The sequence below is a fragment of the Grammomys surdaster genome, unplaced genomic scaffold, assembly GCF_004785775.1.
Source record: "Grammomys surdaster isolate TR1022 unplaced genomic scaffold, NIH_TR_1.0 191, whole genome shotgun sequence".
In the NCBI taxonomy this organism is placed as follows: Eukaryota; Metazoa; Chordata; class Mammalia; order Rodentia; family Muridae; genus Grammomys; species Grammomys surdaster.
Window position 1 is genome coordinate 5,532,379 of NW_021604636.1, and position 20,848 is coordinate 5,553,226.

Below are 20,848 nucleotides of genomic sequence, written 5' to 3' on the forward strand. Positions count from 1 at the left end.
GGTAGGGTGCTGCACTCAGTTGAGCATGACAAACATCAAGTAGGGTATGGTGCTGCACTCCTGCAACCTTAGCACTTGGCAACCTGAAGCCAATAAATGGGGAGCTCAAGATCATCTTGGGCTACATTACGGCCATGGAAAAAAATTACACACACACACTCACACACTCACACATTCACTCACTCACACCTAACCAAGCCTTTTTTTTTTTACCCTTTGGATTTTAGGCACTTTGAGTCTGACAGCTTAGGTAAGGCTTTATAAGCTACATTATATTTCTCAGCAAATAAACAGGTCTTATTTCATTCTGTAATTATAATTCTTTCATATATAAATAATGTACAAAACACAAACGCACATAATATACACTTTTTCCCAGGGACAATAATATCAAATAAACCTCCACAATTTAGGGAATTCTGAATCTGAAGAAATAAAAAATGTAAGTTTCTATGATATTTGTATAATAATATATTGACTAAAACTTCTCAAATATGTAGGTTACTATCTGTTTGCTGAGTGACGTGACCATTAAAAGTAAATGACTTGGGAGTCATTTAAAAGTAAATGCTATGAACTCTGAAGCCATCTGAGTAACTAAAAAGCTTTGCATCTGGCTTGTACTGAAGAGAAGAAATCACTCTACCTGACATATTTAGATATCAGATGCCAAATAGCAAATACTTCCAGAACGTTCTCCAGTTTCATTTTTTTCCAGGTAAAGGCTACCATCCAGCTGATAGAAAGTTCCCAAAGGCAGCACTTTCCTTTTTGTTTTATCATACAGAGCTGCAGAAATAAAATGGATCTATGCAAGAAGTGAGAAAACAGTGTACTTCAGATCATTATTCTCAAGTCAAGAAACAAAACTGCTCCCCTGAAAGATGACCATACTGATACATGATTTTTTAAAAAATAAAACTGGGCTAGAGAAGTGGCTCAGTGAAACAATACTTGATGCCTTCACAGAAGGGTTCAATTCCCTGCATCTATATGGTGGCTCATAACCCTCTGTAATTCCATCCAGGGGACCCAACCTCCCTCTTCTGACCTTCAAGAGTACCAGACACTCACATGATGCACATACATGAAGGAAAAATAATAATGCATATAACATAATAAGTAAACCTTTAAAATGTAATTTTTAAATAAAAAAATAGTTATTTTAAGGGCTATGAAGTGTATCTTGGTGACAGCACTTGGCTAGCATCTAATAGGTTCTGGATTCAATAATCACACCATATGAAAAAAAAGGTTTAGAATAAACGATCAGTCTTCGATCTATGTGATAATTTTTACTTTTTAATTACTATTATGCTACTCCTTAGGTATGAGATTTATAATGGACAGGTACCATTTGCCACCATTAGTAGCTGAAAAATTAAGACAAAGAAGTCAATCTTTCTTACCACTAAAAAAAAAAGGTAAGATGATCCAGGGCTAACACATACTTCTAATCACAAAGTATTAAAATTTATATAAAAAGATATGATAAAGAGAAAAGTAGGATATGCTTAGCTATCAAATTAACAGGATACTTGCTAAGTTGTAGCAGAATACTTGTAACAGAATCTTTAGTTTTTCAAATGTAAAGCCACTATCCAAAAGGATCATGAACTATGTTTTCTAGGTCATATCTATAATTTTCTTTTCAATAAAATCCAAAGTAAGTTTAAAAAATTGAGACAAATTGAATATGGTAAAAATAAATAATATGTTGTGAGCCTTTGTGTTTCCATTTTAAAAACTTTGAAAGACACTCTCTAGCGGGAACTCTATCCCAGCTCATGACATTTGAATTTGAACTTCATTAAGAAGCCAGATTATCATCAGCCGGGCGGTGGTGGCACACATCTTTAATCCCAGCACTTGGGAGGCAGAGGCAGGTGAATCTCTGAGTTTGAGGCCAATCTGGTCTACAGAGTGAGTTCCAGGACAGCCAGGGCTACACAGAGAAACCCTGTCTCAAAAAGACAACTAAAAAAGTCAGATATCCACAAACAGACCAATTCATTACAGCTGATATGCATTTGAAAAATTTTATTTTACAAATGAAAATAGTGTAGATCATCATAAAGTGTCGTTTTTGTAGCAAGGCACAGTGGCATATACCTCTAATCTCAAGACCTTGGACACAGGACAGGCAGATCTCTGTGAGTTCAAGAGTAGACTGATCTACACCGTGACTTCCAAGCCATCCAAAACTACGTAGTCAGACACTATCAAAAGCAACAAACAATAAAAATAAAGTATCTTACTTGTGTTCAATTTCTATAAGCCACTAAGATACAAATGTCCTTGAACTCTCTGTTTTTAAAACCAATTAATATAAGTAACTTATATTCTAAATGCCCATGGCATCAACTTCAAAATTTTAGTTACTTTACATGAATATTTATTTAACATAGTAAATTTCACCAGCTTCTTATTCAAATGGAAATTGTACTGTGTGCAAATTAAGCAATAATAAATTTAAAGGCTGCTAATCCTTATTTGGATGTAATTATTTTAACAAATAAGTTGTTAAAAGTGTATTGTAGGCTCTGGTAAGACGTTTCTATATATATATATAAATTTTTTTTCAAATTGTAATTTATACTTATTCACACAGGAGTTATAAACACAAAAAGACAGGACATGGGGAAGGGGATGACACCAGAGCGTGGGTGTTCAGGGGGAATACAGATATCTTTCAGAACAGGGTATCGGCTGGGTGAGGGTTCAGGGGATAGGTCACTATGACTCTGCCTATGATTCACTTGCCCTTATCTAAGTTGGTATTATCTGCCAAGGCTACCTATTTACAAGGTCTATGACTACTCAGGCTGGTAAATTTCCACAAAAGCTGCCTGTTTACAATAGCTTATAGCCATCTGTTTCAGTGTTTATCCACAGAGACCCAAGACTTGGTGTTAGTATACATGTATGATAGGCCTATTGATGATTTTAGGCCTATGGCTGATTTTAGACCTTCAGTGTGTAAGCAGGGATGCCCCTGACATCTCCTCCCTTCTCTAAGTATAGAAGGGCTGTGGCAAATCTAATCTTGCAAAGGCGGGAATAGAGGCCTGACCTCCAGTAATTGAAGGGGACCTTGTAATGGCTCTGGTACCCCTGTTGTTGTCCAGTGAGGCATGAGGGCCATACCCGTCCCGATGTCTTTTTCCTGGAGAGGGGATACTTTTGACATCAACCCCTGGCATAGAAGTTTCTAAGGCAAAAAAAAAAAAAAGAAAAAAAAGAAAAAAAAAGAAAAAGAAAGAAAAAAAAGAAAGAAAGAAAGAAAGAGCATACAATATAAAATCTCCATTCACTTTTCTTGCCTTTCTTTGTTATCATGCTAATATGCACATGCACACACACACACACAATTTATTAACTATATAAAAAAGGAGAAATAATGATGTGCTTATTTTAAAATATATAGTATGTATAATTGTATAGTCGTGAAACCTCTTGCTTTTTGGTGATACATACATCTCATATTGCTGCCTTAGAGGGGTTAAATTAATACAAAGAAAAATTAACTTTTAAAGCCTCCATTTTAATCCCCATCATGTTAAACTTGGGGTAAGAATAAAGAGAACATGACCTTTATATCAGAAGCTTCCAAGAGGAAGGCCCAATAGGGAAATGTAGACTATCAACTAAAATATCAAAGCAAAAGAAAAATCATCAGGTAGGTGAAGACAATGAGATGAAGAAGTATGTGAATAATAATGCTTTAAAAATGAAAGTAGCCATTTTTCACCACCTGGAAACCAAGGAAGAAGACGATGGGGTGGGGGCAGGTAAAGAATTCTGCATGAGATTTTCAATTACTGTTTCCTGGAAGCCTCATGGAGCCCACTCCTACCAGCCGATCCAACTGTCCTACACAGAGCTGTAAAATAAATAAAAGGACTGTCTCTATAAAAGAAGAAGAGTACTGCCAGATGATCTTTCTCACAGCTATCCTTCCACATCACTTGGGACATGACTAACAAATTTTCTTAAGAGAGATGTGTATGTGGTTATACACATTGAAAAGCAAACTTTTGAAGAAACTTTAAAAAAAAATGAATGGATGAATGAATGGTGACCAAGCAGAGAAGAGAAAGCCAGAAAAGAAAAGCTAGCAGGAGAAAGTAAAGGAGTTACAAAATCTATGATATCAAGTCACAAAAGGGCTAATTATGCCCTAAAATAGCTAAGAAAATAAAACTATATGGTAACGAGGCCATTGCCTTTAATTAGGAGAACACTGATGAACACAGTAAGAAAGATTGTAGTAGTGTCCATACAAATGAGGAAGCTGAATTGAAAAAGATCAAAGAAAGCACTGACAGATGGATCCTAAGTACAAAAGAGATCAGGGATAAACGCAGTAGCTCACATAGCTAAGGAGGTCCTACATAAAAAGAATCCAAACCAGTAAAACACAAAAACGTTAGATAGCTCTTTCCCAAATACAAAGAGAAACTAGATCATAGAGAAGTGAGTATCCAGATGAATTGAATACAGAAACATATAGAAGAAAAAACATATTTTTTAAGTATGGGAGGGGCTAAATAAAAGGACCACTGTACATCACATTTGCCTCCCACACTTTAAAATTGCTTTTGGGAAAAGTGTAAAAGTTGTAACCTTAAATAAGCAAACTGATGAGTCAGGACAGAGTTTATAAAGATTCAGGTTGAGGGTGGTAGCAAAAGAAAAAAAAGAGTAGGTTCAAAAAAAAAGTTGTTGGCAAGAGCTGCAACAAGGGCAAAATGAGTGTCAGAGAGGGCCAGAGACAAGGAAGGAGGGCCACATTTGTTGAGGAAGAAGTCAGTATGCTTCTTTGACTTTCTCCACGGGAACAAAGCAAAATGTGAGCATAAATTAAGAGGATGCGTGCCAAAGGTGAATGAGCTGTAAGAATCATTAACAATGTAGTCATTTTAAGGAATAGCGAATTAAAACAGAGGTAGAAAACATTTTATTTGAACAAAATATGTAGCATTCCATGTTAAGTAAATGAAAGAATAAATTCTCTTTACAGTTTCTGATTTCTCAAAGGAAGGCTTCTGAATAGTAAACACTGCCATTGTTTGGTATAACTATATCTAAACTTTTAATTTTTCATTCAGAACCACAAGGAATTATAAATGCACTAGCCACCTTAGAAACACTTTAATTAGAAATACTGCTTTGTCTTCCACAAATTCTCAATCTAGCAAGACATCTGAAATAACAGAAATATATATGATAACAGAACAGCCTCAAAAAAATTATTGTGCTGATTGCAAGTGGCCTAAACTAAATTTACATAAGGCCCGTGTATATTTTATTCATGGAAGTTCAAGAATATTAAGCTACATATATATGTATATACATATACATACATATATATGGCAAGTTCATATTATAAATGGAGAAATTAAATTTTGAATTCCACAAAGTAGCCTATAACTGACTGCATTACAAAGAGGGTAGTTGACTTTACTCATTCATACTGTAGATACAGTCAAGAAAAAGTGTTATCCCCTGTGCATAACAAGATTTTCTGAAACTCTAGAAAGAATAACTTTTTGATAGAAGATTACAAATGTCTAAATGTTCATGCATGTGCTTATCATAGTGAAAGAAGCTATTTAAAAAGCACAACTCAAATCTATCTGAGGTAATGGGGTTTCTATTAACTGTCCAAGGCAGCTTTAGGCCTGCCTACAAATGATGTGGCCTGTACAGTGTGCAGTGGAGTGCGGTGTTCTACTTGTTTGCAATGGTTTTATTTTTCGACTAGTTTTTATCACACTTGGCATGAACAAGGGAACATGTGCTTTGCTAAATTTGAACTTTTAAGATGAAACTGAATTAACTGAGAACCAAAAAATTGCTTCTGAATTTTCCTAAGATTGAAATGCCTTTCTTTGATGGTAGGAATGGCAAAATAAATGACAAATACCTCCTGAGAGTTCAGATGTGAGTTAGGAAGGCCCTGTAGTTTAGAACAATGCTGTGGTCTTTTTTTTTTTTTTAAAGGCATCTGATAAGATTGGGTTGAAATGGCTTTTCCACCATATAGTACACTTTTTCTAGCAGAAGTACACTACAGCTAAACCTAAAAGGACCTAACGTAAGTAATAAATCTGATACAAGCAAAGTTTGTTCTATTTTCAACCAGAAAGTTTAATTAATTTATTATTTCTTGAAACTTAGTATCTAGTCATCAAAACACAGGTCCAACTGTTACCATGAAATTAATTCTGTACTTTTTTCCTATTGGCATTAGCTATACTGGCTAAAACCACAAGACACATCTTTCCAGAGATGCCTTTCCATCCTGATTTCCATCAGCCTCATTAAAAAGGTGTGCCGTGATACAAAACACAAATGCTTCTCTGTATATACAATGAACACTCTGTCATGCAGATATTTCTAAATACTCGAAATCCAAAACAATTTAAAAACAAAATTGAAGTAGAAAGTGCAGGATATGTTTGTAAGTAATCTGGTGACAAGTAACAGGTCAAACATCTGTGAAGAATCAGCTTGTGGTTCAGCTTCACTGTACTAATAATGTCACAGTTAGTATATTTATTAAATTAAATATTACCAGCAAGGGTCTTTTAAATGCCATGTTCCTAATACTAGATTATATATTTATTTCAGTGTTAGCATAGTAAGAAGGGGAGCTATCAGTAGAAAGTCTACTAAGCCATGTTTTTGCCCAAATTGGATTAATGGAACTATTCAAATCAAATTTTTCACGCCATGCCTTGACCACCGCGGCAAAGCATACTGTGGGTATAAAATACACGCAAGGCACATACAATCAGTTCAGATGAAACCAATGACTTGTACACCATCAAGTTTACTTCATCATGAAAGCAGAGGGTCTTTCTTTCAAGTGAATATATTTCTCTAAGTGTCGCAACCTAATACACAAGCCAAAGAGGGAAAAGAAAAAGACATGCAACTCTCAAAACAGTTGATCTAATATTAATATATATATATATATATTGCAATGGCTAAACTCTTGCCTGTTTTGTCTGTTTCAGAGAGACTCTCATCTTGATCTGGCGAAAAAAAAAATCTAACTTCAGTGACTTTAGTAATTTGCAAAGATTTGAAGTACTTAAACAGTCCCAGCTACATTTTAAAAAACTGATTTCATATTAGGCTACAATATTACTCATTTCAATATTAAAATTAGTCACATGGTTGCCACTATACTAAATTAAATATTTTAAAATCTGAATCAAGTTACTGGCCTAAAAGTTGTGTGGTTCATACATAAGCCTGTTCATATATAAGTTGTTGCTGTTTCTTTCAAGGGAATCCAGACAGGTTTGTTTTAACATAGGACCACAGGTTCTACTTTTTTTTTCTATCCCTGTGACTACTCAGACACTTGCATGCAAGGTGCTGCACTTGAGACCAAGTTGAATGCTTTTATAAAATCATTTATGAACATGGATTGTCAGACTATAAGTATGGTTTTATACTCTTTAAGAATGTATATGTCCTTCATTGAATAAAGTTTTGTTCGTAAACCTGGATCTAAAAGAGCCTTTAAAACTTCAGTGATAAAAGAATAAATAAAATCACCCCTCAAAACGTGAGTCACATAAGAAGTAAGAATTATTAACAGTTTGATTTGTCAAAAAATATAATCTCAGAATTTAAGGATACTAAGTTGTCCACATGCCCTGCGTTCCTAACTGCTAATGGCTCCCATTGTTTGTTTTTTAAAAACAAATCAGGAACAATGTGATCTGTGAAATAAATGGGTCAAGTTCCAACAGATCAAAAAATAATAATGAAAAAGCTGTTAGAGGTTGAAGGCTATTGAGTGCTGAGGACTAGCTTTGCAGCAGACAGCAGGAAGAGCCTGAGGCTGGAGGTGGTGACAGCCTGGCCCTGCAGCAGGTCCCCAGGCTTGCCCTCCACCCGCATGCCCACTGTCCTGCTTGTGAGGTCCAGGCTGAGCAGCTTGCTTAGGCCTGAGGCCTAAGGCCGAGGCTACACGTGCGTGCGCCCGCCTGGGTAGGCCTTCGGGTCTCGGCCCTCCGCCTCGGGCAGGCCTCGGCCTCCGCCGGGCCGGGTTAGGCCCCAGGGCGGCGCCTTCTCGGCCCCAGCAGCACTTGACGGCCGGCGCCTGGCAGAGAGACTGGAGGCCTGCAAGATGGCGCGGGTGGCCACGGGCGGGAAGCGGGCGAAGGAAGGCCAGGGTAGCGAGCTCTCGCCTCTTTCCTGCCTTCCGTTGTGTGGAAACACGCCGTGGAAAACTGAGGGGACTGAGTTTACAGCGAGGGTTGCCCATCCCACTGGGTCCTCGACTTGGGTAAGCCGCCTGGGGCGTGACCTGGGCCGCCCCCGGGGGGCCAAAGTCGCCTGTCCTCGGAAAGGAGGCGGGCTCCGCAGCCACGGTCCCCTCACTCCACCGACACCCAGCCTCCTCCTGCCGAGGAGAAGGGCTCGTGCTGTCAGGGGGACCAGAAAGCACACAGCTCCCCGAGAGGAGCGCGTGGCTGCAGATTTACCTCACGCTGACTCAGTCCACACAGCAGATGGCGGAGCTGCGAGGGAAACGACCTCCCTAGTGTTTTTTAAGCTTGCTAAGAGCAGCTAAGGCGCAGTCTTTCGGCACGAGGCGCTTCGTTCCTGTGAAATCTCTCCTCGGAGGCTAAGGGCTTCGCTTACGCACTTGACACCACTCCGGGCCTCGCCGGGGCCCGGGCCCGGGGAGAGAATGGGGGGCCGGGATGGGGGAGCGCGCTCGGGGCGGCGCGCTCCCGCGAGCAGGCCTGGGGTCGGAGCGCGCTCAGCCAGCCCGCGGCCACGCGCCCTGGAGCCCTGACCCCCGGGAGCGAGCGAGCGAGGGCTGCACGCGGCCCGGGGCTGCACGTGCTGCTGCTGCTGCTGGACCCCGGGGCTGGCGAGCGGGCGGACCGGCGGGCGGGCTCGGAGAGCAGCCCCGGGCGGGTGCACGGTCACGGGAACACACTCCCTCGTCTCCTTACACACACACACACACACACACACACACACACCGTTTTGGGTGCTTTTGATTTTTTTTTTTGTCGTCGTCTTTACTTCTTAGGTGAGGAGAGAGAAAAGGAAAAACAAAGGAAAAAAATCAGTCATCGGGTTTTTTTTTCTCTCTCCGTGGCACGCAAGACTCCACGGAACGCCGTCTAGCGGCGGGATTGTCCAGGGAAGACAAATCGGTGTAATCTCGCCCTTGACTCTTCATTTTAATTGCAATTTTGAAGCTTCTTTACATCTGTCGCACCACAAAGGGGACGCGGGACAGTCTCTGGGTGCTGATAAGTTTGGTTCTGTCACCCCAGGCCAACTGAGATTAGAGGAGGAAAGTTGAACTATTTTCTTGTCCCTTTTCGGAGTCACCCTCTCTTTGGAGACAAAAGTAAAGAAGTCGCCTCTATGAGGTAAAGACAGACTTGCAAACTTTCTCATGAAATTCCTCATCGCCATTTGCTCTCAAGGGTGGGGACCTGACCTGGGTAAAACTGTGGCAAGGATCCCATTACAGAAGACACCGAGAAGGCGACCCCAGGCATCACCCTCAATCCCCAACCTCTCTCCAAAGCAAGTTTTTAACTCGGTTCTGTAACAACAACAACCTTTCCGTGTGTTGGTTGTGTGGGTCTTTCTCCATCCACCGCACCCTGAACAATGCCCGAAACCTCCCTCTCTAGAGATGTAGGCCCTTAGTTTGCACTTATAACGATCCGCCAGCCACCTCCAAGGCCTCTTTGTAAAACCAAAATTTTCAGTATCTGCAGGCAACAGTTTATCTTGACTTGCCTTAAACTGCACCCTACTCTAGCCTAATGCCTCACAAATTACTGTGTGAATTTTAAAGAAATCCTTAGCTCATCTGCAGACCCTCTTTTTCCTGTCATTTCAGCTTCGGAGAGAATGAGAGCTAGATAAAGACAGTTCATATATTTTCCTAGGAAAAAACATACAGCAGCAAAGAGAAGCTACACTCATGGGGAATAAAATAACTGTAAATAAATAGGAAAGAAGTAATCCCTGGTGGTACTATAAGACAACGGGGTGTTGAAGTAGCTACTGTTAGACTGTCCAGAGCAGAAGGGAGAGGGGCTAGTCTTGCTTAACCCTTAAAAGCCATACCTATAATAATTCTTTGCAAACTGTAAACTACTCTCAACACCATATTTAGCGTTTTACCAGATTTATTTTACTTGTTATACACAGACGATACAAACGAGCAGAAAACAAAACGATTCTCAGTGGAGTGTGTACTTGTATAAATTATTCAATTCACAGACAAAACAAAACAAATATAAAAATCACAACATTTGATTTACAGAAGAGCCAAAGTATACACACGTTTAGACCCTGAATTCCTATTAGGAAAAAATCCCCCCATAGACTGGAATCTAGATTGAGTATTGTGTATGATGCATATTTCACATTGATTTTAAAGTACAAAAAAAAAGTATAAGTTTGCTACACAACATTAGAAATCCTACTAATCTATTTCCAGGGGGATTAATGCTCCTTATCAAATGTAACAAGACTTGGGGGGAATCAGTCTTACTTGCAATAATGCTAGTGTTTTCCCAAGAAAGTCAAATTTCAGCTGTCTCTAAGTGGTGGGGGAATCGTTTTCAAACTAAAATGCAGTAAAATATACAACTCACACAATTCATCTTCACTAGACTACACTAGAGTTACCAACAATTCAGTCATCTCTATCATTAGTAGATTATTCATTACAAAGATTTACAGCATATAAAGGTAGAGTGGGGACTGAGAGATAGTCAGAAACAGTTTATCAGCATATTTGGCACCTGCACAGACCAGTAATGGATTTGGCACTTTGGGGAAAAACAAATAAGGCAAAATAATATTGCTGATGTGGAGCTATTCCATTTAGAAGGAAGGGAGGAACACATACAACTCCAGCTAAGTCTGCTTGGCAGGCATCATGTCACTTAATCGGCTTGCCTAGGAACAGACAACTAGCTTTTACAGGTGTTCAGGTGGATTCTCCTTTGCTATGGTGTGTGCATTGGGGCACATAGTGGTTACATCATGCAAGGAACTGAGAAGTGAGAAAACCACCACTACGAAGTGTTTCGTGTTTCCAAAGCCTCTTAGAATATCTTTAATAACTCACAAGAAAACAAAGGGGGTGGGGGAGAGAAAGAATGAGAGGAGAAAAAGAAAAAGAGAAGAAAGGAACGGAATAAAAAGTTAAGCGTGAACTGGTTTTGTGCCTTGACAAGGAGAATAAAAACTAGCCATTCGTTACAATAAATTAACACTATATACAATCATTTCACAGGCTTTGTTCCACTAAAAGTATTAACATCCCTACCATCCATCCATCCATCCATCCATCCACTCGGGTATAAGAAAGGACGCGCTGGGTGGGTGCAGGTTCTAGAGTCAACATCCTATGGTTAAATAGGGAGGCCAAGACAAGGCGGGTCGGAATCGCTGCTGCCTGGCAGGATTGCCCAGGTCTCCTAAAGTTGAAGAGTTTCATTCCAAGAGAAGGAAGGGGAGGGGGGTGTCAAGGAGAGAGAAAACTAAAAAGAGACGGGGAGGATCATAACTTCACAGACGAAAAGTTGGAAAACCACAAGGTTTACAGCCAGGTTCAAGGTCGGTGCTCTAACTGCAGAGATGGCTGTGCAGAAAGAAAGAAAAAGGAAAAAAAAAAGAGTTTTAAAATCATAGTGGGAGACCTGCACTTATCCCCGCAGACGGTCATCGGGGGTCAAGTGAAAGAGCGAGTGCGCAAGAGCGGGCCTGGGGAGGAGGACGTGGGGCCGAGCTGAGGGGCCGGGGGCACGGACGGGCGAGCGGGTGGACGGGGTGGCGGCCTAGCTGTGCGAGTAGAAGCCATAGTAGCCGCCTATGTCCTTGGCGCAGTTCTTCTCGCAGTCCCGCTGGGCCAGCACCTCGCTCTTGAGCGGGGACGAGCTCTCGGACACCGGCGTGTCGGCCGGAGAGATCCGCCTCCGCTTGGCCTGCTCGTAAATCCCCGAGTCGCTCGAGTCGATGGACTTGATGGAGGAGGGCGTCTCGATCCAGCTGGAGTCGGACAGGTCCTTGGGCTTGGCGTCTTCGGCGGCGGGCGCCAGCGGCGAGCGCTCGGCCGCCAGGCCCTCGGCCTCCTCGCCTAGGTAGGGGTTGGCGCCGGCCATGCGCGCGGCAGCCGCGGCGCTGTTGGGCCAGCAGGGGAGCACGGAGCCCGACTTGGCGCCGCAGTACTGCGGAGGGCTGCGCGCGCCCCAGCCCGAAGGGTCGGCGTAGTAGCCGAGCGGGCGGCCCGTGCAGCCCGCGGCCTGCAGCGGCAGCGCCTTCACGCCCGCGGCCGCGTACGACAGCAGCGTGGCCGCGTTGCCGGCGAAGTCCGTGGCCGTGTCGTAGGCCGAGGCCGCGAAGTCCAGCCGGTTGTTGGCCGGCGTCACGAACCAGCGCTGCGGCGACGGCGCGCCCGGGTCCTCGGCCTGCTGCGGGGACAGCAGCCCGTTGGTGTGAGGCACGCTGCGGTCCGTGCCCGGCCCGGGGCCTGCGCCGGCGCCCGGGTGGAAGCGGGCCTTGGCGTAGTTGCTCACGAACTGGTCTTGCAGGAAAGATCCGGCCATGGCGTAGCGGGCGCCGGGCACGATCTGCGAGCGTGGAGAGTCGTTGGGCGACGGGGTCAAGCGGTCCATGTCGCAGCCCGTGTAGATCCTGGGGGGGAAGGGAGACAGAGAGAACCGAGGGGTGGCGCGAAGGTCCCCTTAGGGTCCTGGAGGGAAAGCCACCTCTACTTTTTGCCCACCCGCACACACTAGGTTGCGTTTGCCATACAGGATGCAGATGGCAGATGGTCATACACCCTCAAGTTCCCTGGCCTAACCTTCACAGATACCAGTTCATCTGCTGGAACCTGAGCGGGACGCAAAGTGAAGAGTAGGGATTCTTGCATCGTCCCTATTCCTATTGGAACCAAGATGGGGCCTAAATCCACTTAGCCAGCATTGGTTATAGCAGAGTTATCCAGGCACCAAAGGCGCTATTTGCCCGTTGGGCCTTTCCTCTCTAAGAAATTTGAGTGAAATTTCTAAACAAGTGACCCACTCTCTCCACCCGTTTAAGACCTCCTGGGTCCATTGAGTTGTTCAGACGATTCCTTTTTTTTTCCCCCCTAGGTAATTTAAGAAATCCCCAGAGGGGAAATCCGCCTGGGGAGGATGAGGACTGATATGTCCAGGTAGTATCCTCAAAGGCTGACTTCCACCAGCCCTCAGAGCCCCAGAGGATTGCTACTGGAATCCTCTAAGATACTTTTTGTCTTTCCCTTATGTAAGCCCTTTAACTCCCACCTCTAACAATGTAAGCAAACAAGAAACTTGGAAGAAAGACTCATTGATCAATAAAATTCTCTAGAAAGCAGTGTCCTTTACTGTCATCTTTTCTACCCAGCTTTTGGCCCATTACTAGAAGAAAAAGTGGAAGAGAAAGACCCTCTGGGGAAACTCTTACAGTTACCACCCTTCATCAAACAACTTATCACTAATAACAGCTAACCCTCACAGAGTTTAGATGTGCCTGACTGTACAGATAGAAATTATTTACATGAGCACAGATAGATTTATGTCGCTCACAACAATCCTCTTAGGTGCTGTGTATAACTCGACATTCCTGATGAGGAAACCGAGGCAACGGAAAGTTCAAGAATTTGTCCACTAATCAAGAAAGATTGTGTTTGGGGGAATTACTTTAGGTAAAATAAGTATTTATTAATGAGCTTAGGAGATCCCATTAGAACTGAAGTTGGATGATGATAAGTGTTTCCTCACACACATACACACATACCTCTCTATTTAGCTCACACATACATGTTTCCATCTTTAGTCAACACACTGTTTGAAAAAGTGCCTCAGTATTGTCACCTCTTAACCCCAAGGGGAGAAAACTCCCCAGGGTGTGGCCAAGCAACCTTCTAGGGTCCTCTGAACCCTCATGCCCTCCCACATTGCTCTCTGATCAAACAAGGCCCATATTACCAACCTTAAGGAGGAAAGAGATTGTTAAATCTACTCAACTCTCTCTCTCATTCCCCAAACCCAGGGATTACTTTTGCACAGATAAGAAACTTATGTGGATTTAAAGAAAGGAAGGGGCTTACCCAACAGAAGGCAGCCGCAGGAAGAGGGGCAGATGAGAGTACCTATGGCTGTTCAGGTGTGGTCTGTTTAATCCCTCCCCCACCACCACCACCAAAAAAAAAAAAAATCCTCTCCTGAAACTTAATTCCAGTTTCAAATTTAAAAAAAAAAAAAGTGGTGAGAGACAGGAAGGGAAACAATTAACAAAGTACACATATCTTCTCTGTTTACCATCACAATATTTGTTAAAGAAAAAAAGCAGTTTGAAAAAGATAGTTTAGATGCCCGTCCAGGTCTCAGACCACTTGGGATTGCTGAATTGATTTGTGCAAAATAAATGCTATGAACAGATGTTCTTAACAGAATTAAAAGCTCAAAATCTATACAACTCTCTTCCAGCATCCCTAGCCTCTTGGGCCATGTTCTTTCCACTATATTGGGCCCACCTTTTTCTTCCTATTTTAAGACCTGGAGTGGCAAAGTTTTTATTGCATAGAATCATTCATGAGGCTGGGTTCCTTTGAGCTGCTTCTGGGGGACAAGTAAGAAAGTTGGAGCTAGGCGATATCACTGACTTTCTTGGTTAGACATCTTCGGAATGGGATAAAGATCTACCTGTCTCTTCCCCCACACATTTAATCTGTTTCTAGTCAAAGACTTCAAGTCTTTAGCTCTATCCCAAAGCCAGAAAATTAAAATGCATATTTTTCCTTTATGTTTTCTAGTCATAAAAAAGTAGGTGACTCACACAATCCCACTTTATACTTTGCTGTATGACACTACCTGAAAACTCTTAGGACTATTAGTCCCTGAGTAAAAATCCCAGAACAAAACTAGAAAGCATTCAGTTTACACCTATTGCTGTCCCAGAGGACAGACAGCCTTGCTCTGAAGAAGAGATATGCAATGGGGCCTGAAGAAAGGGAACCACACATTTAATTAAACCACAGATGCAAAAAGTAAGCAAAGACATTTTTCTTCTGAAGCTTACAAATAAGAGGCAACCATACCTCAGTGCTGCTCAGAGCCTGTAGTGACTGTAAGTTAAGTTCTGCTCATAAACTTGCCTGGTGAGCGCACATTTTTATTCAGTCCATAGTAAACTTCACAGGAAATGCTTTCACATAAAACTTGGAAATGGGTAAATAAAAGTCACATATGCCAAGGAGACTGTAACAACTGCCAAAGCCACATGCACTTTCAGGCAGAATTGCCCGGTTCAGACAGACAATCTAAACTGAGCGTCTGCAGTCACACATACAGCATGTGCTGGAGGGAACCAGGGCAGCTTCTCCAGCCAGTCAGCCAACACCAGAGGCCACCAATAACTTTGGAATTTGAAAGAAAGCTACAAATGAGTACAGGAAACTTTTAACCAAAATCACACAAATACCAAGCCACGAGGTCACCAGAGGGGGAACCAATAAAATAAAGAAGGGGAGATCTCCAACAATTTTCTCACCCATTTTGACTTTCAAAATCCTTAAACACAACAATACATCCTAAGCTAATAGCCAATTCAGCAGCTATCTGAGAAAAAAATTTAAAACTACTTACGTGTCATAGTTATCTCGAAATCCTTTTGCAAAGGGGTTATGATCTATTTTTAGTTGTGTAATCTGAAAAATGAGAAGAAAGAGTGATTGTAACCTCATCTTCTACAGAGGAAGGTGTGTGTTTGAGAATATATCATCTGCTGTTTGGCAGGGTCTTGGGCCTACTGAGTCACTAAACAGCAAAGCTTACTAACAAAAATTTAAGAGACTAGCAGGAAAAGAAAGTGATAAAGTATTGGGAACACTATAAGAACCAGGTTTAAATTAATAATACTTAAAAGCATTTCAGTTAGCACTCCTGTGTGCTTAATTTGATTCAAATAGTCATTTTTAAAGCCCTTAAAAACTTTAACTCATTACTGTTTTCAAGAGTTTAACCATACGTTTTTTGTTTTGTTTTGTTTTTTAAACGGGCTAATTTCAATTCTCAACACCCCCACCCCAAGCAAGCAAACAAACAAAAATTGTCAACTGCATCTTAAAATTAGGTTTGAAATAATTACTTCATTTCTGATATTTTCACTTACACGACAAAACACAGAAACACAGAACTTTTATGCCTCTAGAGTCACAACAGCTACTAAAATCAACTTTTGCAAATACTTGGAAAGTTCACGTGCTAGAAAATTCCATCCATCCCTGTAATTTTACTTTATTGGCATTCATACATTTCAGGTCTACAAATGTGTCTGTATGTACTCTCTTTTCTGTTTTGAACTCTCAGAGCAGTAGTATCTATTCATTTTAGCCACCAGTTCTGAGATTTTAGAAACATTTAATTTAGATTTCATAGCTTGCTAATAGAATTCACGGGGTAGATTTGCCTGTTTCCTGAGAGGAAAAAAGGACATTTTTAAAAAGAAGAAATCACACGTCTTAATGTATTCTAGTGTAAGGACCAAACTAAAGCTCGGAAAGCACTGGTCCTGGAAATAGGTATCTGAAACACAGCTGGGGCGTCAGTATCTTGGAGCTGGAAGCAAACAAGCAGAGCTTTCCCACCAGCTTGGTATCTGGAGGAAGGGCCTAGCAGGACCCTACCCTAAACCTTGCAGTAGGGCTAGCTGTGGCCCAGGCTAGTCTGTGCAGAGTGATAGAGGAGGACTAAGGGATGGAGGTACCACTCGCCCGTGCCCAGCCCCGAGCCTCCTTACATCCGTATTCTGGTAGGCGGTGACAGCGATGAACTGAGTCTCCGGGAAAGTGAATGTCTGGACGCGGCCTGGCTGGCTGGTGTCCTCTGTGCCATCCTCATTCACTTCTACCACGTGCAGACGGGGCTGGTACTTGTGCAGGGACTGTAAAACCACCATCTGTCCGGCGAAGAGAAAGGAGAGCGCCTTTACCGCGCGCCTGTTCGCACCAGCCTCGGGGCTCTCTCTGGGCCGAGCTGAGCCAACTGGAGGCCGCTGCCCCTGACTGGTTGTACCAGGACTCCTGGTGACCAGGTAGTCAGGACACAGTAGTCTGAGTACCTTTGGAAGCCAGGATCTTCTGGGCACGGGGAAAACGAAGCTCGAATGCCAATCTTCTGTCCCTTTCCCCTAGTCCTCCTTACAAGAGGAACAAAGATTTTTCACAACCTACAAATCTCAACTCTGATTCCTTTCAAAATCAACCAGCATTTGCTTTTGGAAAGGTGAATCCCAGAATAAGGTCAGATATGAGGCAGAGAAAAACTTTACGGAGTAAATATAATTTGGGGATGCAGAATTGTGATTTTTGAGGTCTTCATTGATGGAAATAAATTCTACCGTGTTTCATGCTGCTGTAAACTAAAGAAGGGTGTGTGTCAGAGAGAGAGAGAGAGAGAGAGAGAGAGAGAGAGAGAGAGAGAGAGAACTGACCTGCCCATTGTTGTTTGATGCTCCCTTGTTGTTGGTGAGTTTTAATTTTCCAAAAGAGATTTCTTGCCGCATCCAGTGAGCCCCAGTGTTGGGGGAATCCGGATGCATATAGACCCGGTTTCCTTAATAAAGAAATAGCTTGTTTACATATGCTACTCTGGGCACTGCACAGTCTCAACTCCTTAGCACATGAAACACACACGCACACACACATACACACACACACACCTCATTACCTATTTTTTTGAGGGGGGGTATATACGTTCTTCTCTTAACTGGAAATTATTAAAATAGCTTTACTGTCCAATCCCAACTCTGTACCACATCACACACACACACACACACACACACACACACACCCCTTCACAGAAAGGACCATTAGCTGGGCTCTTTTTTTTTTTTAACCGCGATTTCTCCCCATTAACTGGGAATGATTAAAATAGCTTTTGCATAATCCTCCCCTTTCTTGCCGCTCAGTCTGTCCCCTGTCCCTCTCTTCTTTAGGAAGTCATTGGCCGACCGTTTTAAAAAGTCGCTCGAGCCAGTCCACAAAAGGCTTTAATTAATCATTCTCACCTAAATAAGTGTCAAGAAAACGTGTTAATTGGAAGGACTTGCCTTGCACATTGGTGTCCGCTTTGCCACAAGGAACCCATTTGCCTCCTTGAAACCTCCAGTGATTGGGATCCGCCAAAATCACATCCACAAAAATATTGTAATGAGCGGTGGGATCGAGACCAGAAATGTTAAAACTCAAAAAGGGAAACATGCGCCTGTTTAAATTAAGAAGAGAGAGAAAACAAGAAGAAAAAAAAAAGAAAATAAATGTTAAAGATTAAATGCAAGAAGCGGGACGCCAGAAAGCTAAACAAAACTTGTCCTCGCCGCGGGTCTGAACGAATATTTACTGATTTAGAAAAGGGGTAGTGGGAGAAGGGGAGACGTGGGGACGAAGTCGGGAAGAGCAGGGAGCGCTCTGGAGTGGGGGACCGACAGTTATCAGTGCTCGGTGGAGAGCCGGGGTGGCGGCCTGCTTCTCCACCTGTCGGCACAGGCCAGCTTTGATGAGTTGCTCTGAATGCCTGGTAGCGGCCGCGGCTCTTGCTCCAGCCACTGGCTGGTTCTCCGACCGCGCTGGCACAGCAGGCTCCCTGCCACCAACATCACCACGGTGGTTATTATCCCTTCCACTTTTCCCTATTCCAAAACCAGCCAACTCCAGGACGCACCCGAGCGCCTTTCCATTCCGCTCCCCGACCCCACATATTCGCTGCCCGGCGGCGGTCACAACTTGGGTGCGTTCGCCCAGGGTCACGCCTGGAACAGCGGCAGCTAAGAAAGTAGCATTACCTTCCCTGTTTAGTGATGATCATCTCCGTTTGATGCCGATGAAATTTCAGCCAAAGTGGCCTGTTGCACAGATATACCTGCGCCTTGCCGGGTACCAACCCCGGCTGGGTGGAGGAGAACTGGTAGAAAGGGGCTCCTTGGTAGGAGTGGCCGTACTGCTGTGGATAGGGGTAGCCGGCCGTGGGGTAGCCCTGCGGCGAAGAGTTGGACAGCAGGCTGTTGTAAGCTCCGTTGGTGATGACCGGGTGATGGGCCATGTAGCGACTGGGGCTGCCGATGGAGAAGGCGGGATGCGCCGGTCCGTGCTGGCCGGGGTACGGGAACATGGCACTGGGAGCGGTGGCCGCAGACTGTGGCTGACTGGACTGAGAGAGGAGGTAACGATCTGCAGCAGAGCCATCGAAACTGTGACGAAGCTCAGAGACCCCGTCCAAGACAGGAGAGAGTTTACTTCTCTGGACGTCCCCTGGTGAGTCCTTGGAGTCAGGAAAATTGTCTGTATCTGACTGATTCGTCATCCCCCTGGTAATTTTTTTCAAAGGTGAACTTCTCTCCAGGTTGTCAGTGGTCGAGATAATGGGATGATCATGCAAGACAAGCTCAGATCCGCCCGAATGTGGGTAGCTGCTGCTCACATTGAGAAATTTCTTGGAGAGCATGATAGAAGGAGAGAGGCAATGCTCCAGCTGCATAGCTCTAGGACCTGAACGCTGGCCCTCCCGTCCCTGGGTTTTAAAGTCCTGTTTATCATAAACTAGGAATCCACAGACCCCTCACTAGACAGAAAGCACTTCAACCAGCAAATGCTTCTCAAAGGTTTGATTTACTTTTTTTTTTCCCTGGGAGAAGAGATTGGCCAATTGACACTATGCAGCAATCAGAAAAGGCTCACTTTTGATCTTGCTGCTTATGCAGCCGATGAAACGGCTCTTGCCATTGGTTAGCTGCTGACAGTAATTTAATTAGATAGACATTAATTAGGATAATCACCTGGCTCCTGGTCGCGACGATCATGGCAAATTGAAGGGGATGATTTTATTGTTGGCTTTGGGGGTGGGGAAAGTGTGTTGGTTTACGTGAGCTCTGTTATGTCACCTTTAAGCTTTGTGACCACTGCTTTAGGAAGATTCAAAGATGTGCAATTTACTAAACATTTCCTACCCCCCCTTCTCTCTTTTGAGAGGAGGGGCGGAGGAGGGAATTCGATGATGCTAGGAGACTTTTCGGATCTGAATGAGCCAAATATTCAGTTGAATGTAACGATTTCAAGTGCAAAGTATACAAAGCGCGAGCCGGTGGCCTCTTCTCGCCCTGTAAAACTTCCAGAGTCTGTCTTTTCCAGTTAATACACAGAAGCACACACACCTGAGCCTGTGCTTTGTTGAATGGGTACTGCTTGTCCTTGACGCCCCCTCCCCCACCTTTAAACTACATGACTGAATAAACAAACAAACCTCCACTGCCCAGCCACAGCGTTAAGAGAGGAGATGAGGAGGCTAAGCAGCTAACCCACCCATCAACCCACCTCGGGAAGGTTCGGTTTCCAGCTGGGGTACAGAAACAGTGACAATCTATGATCTCCTTTTTTAAGTTTTGAAATAATCATAAGCCGTCGCGCTGAAGTGCTTTAATGTATTTGCAGTTATGTTTACTGGGTCGTTACTAAATATTTTATCAGCCAACTTGGTTGCAGATCATCTGAAGAGCAGCTAGCTGGGGGCGGGCGCCATGGATCCTTTGAGTCCCACCGCACTTCCTCCTTTCGGAGGCACTGGCTTGGTGACAGGTTCATAAGCCTCGCCAGGAAAAAAAAAAGAGAGAGAGAGAGGGCTGAGTCCCCAGTGCAAATGGGTTCGCTTGAAGCGTTGATCTGGGGAGACAGAGTGGAAGTGGTGTCAATGCGATGATCTTACTGGTGTGTGTGTGTGTGTGTGTGTGTGTGTGTGTGTGTGTGTGTGTGTGT

At 43.4% G+C, this 20,848-nt stretch overlaps 1 protein-coding gene across 1 annotated transcript; it reads right to left on the reverse strand.

The window, feature by feature from the left end:
• Positions 1-10,175: 10,175 nt before the first annotated feature.
• On the reverse strand, positions 10,176-19,832 carry Tbr1 (T-box, brain 1). The gene is made up of 6 exons (XM_028769297.1): positions 18,886-19,832; positions 18,154-18,308; positions 17,536-17,657; positions 16,843-17,001; positions 15,690-15,751; positions 10,176-12,711 (listed from the first exon to the last, which is right to left on the reverse strand). The coding sequence occupies exons 1-6, from the start codon at positions 19,575-19,577 to the stop codon at positions 11,856-11,858; spliced, it is 2,046 nt and encodes a 681-aa protein (XP_028625130.1). The 5' UTR covers positions 19,578-19,832; the 3' UTR covers positions 10,176-11,855.
• Positions 19,833-20,848: the final 1,016 nt, after the last annotated feature.

Bases quoted from the DNA above. Each gene is read 5' to 3' on its own strand.
- Tbr1 (XM_028769297.1), bottom strand. From the start codon at position 19,577: ATGCAGCTGGAGCATTGCCTCTCTCCTTCTATCATGCTCTCCAAGAAA. The intron at 17,002-17,535 runs GTCAGTTCTCTC...TTCGCCGGACAG, and splicing joins CATCAAACAACAATGGGCAG to ATGGTGGTTTTACAGTCCCT. The intron at 12,712-15,689 runs GTAAGTAGTTTT...CTTCCCCCCCAG, and splicing joins TTTCGAGATAACTATGACAC to GATCTACACGGGCTGCGACA.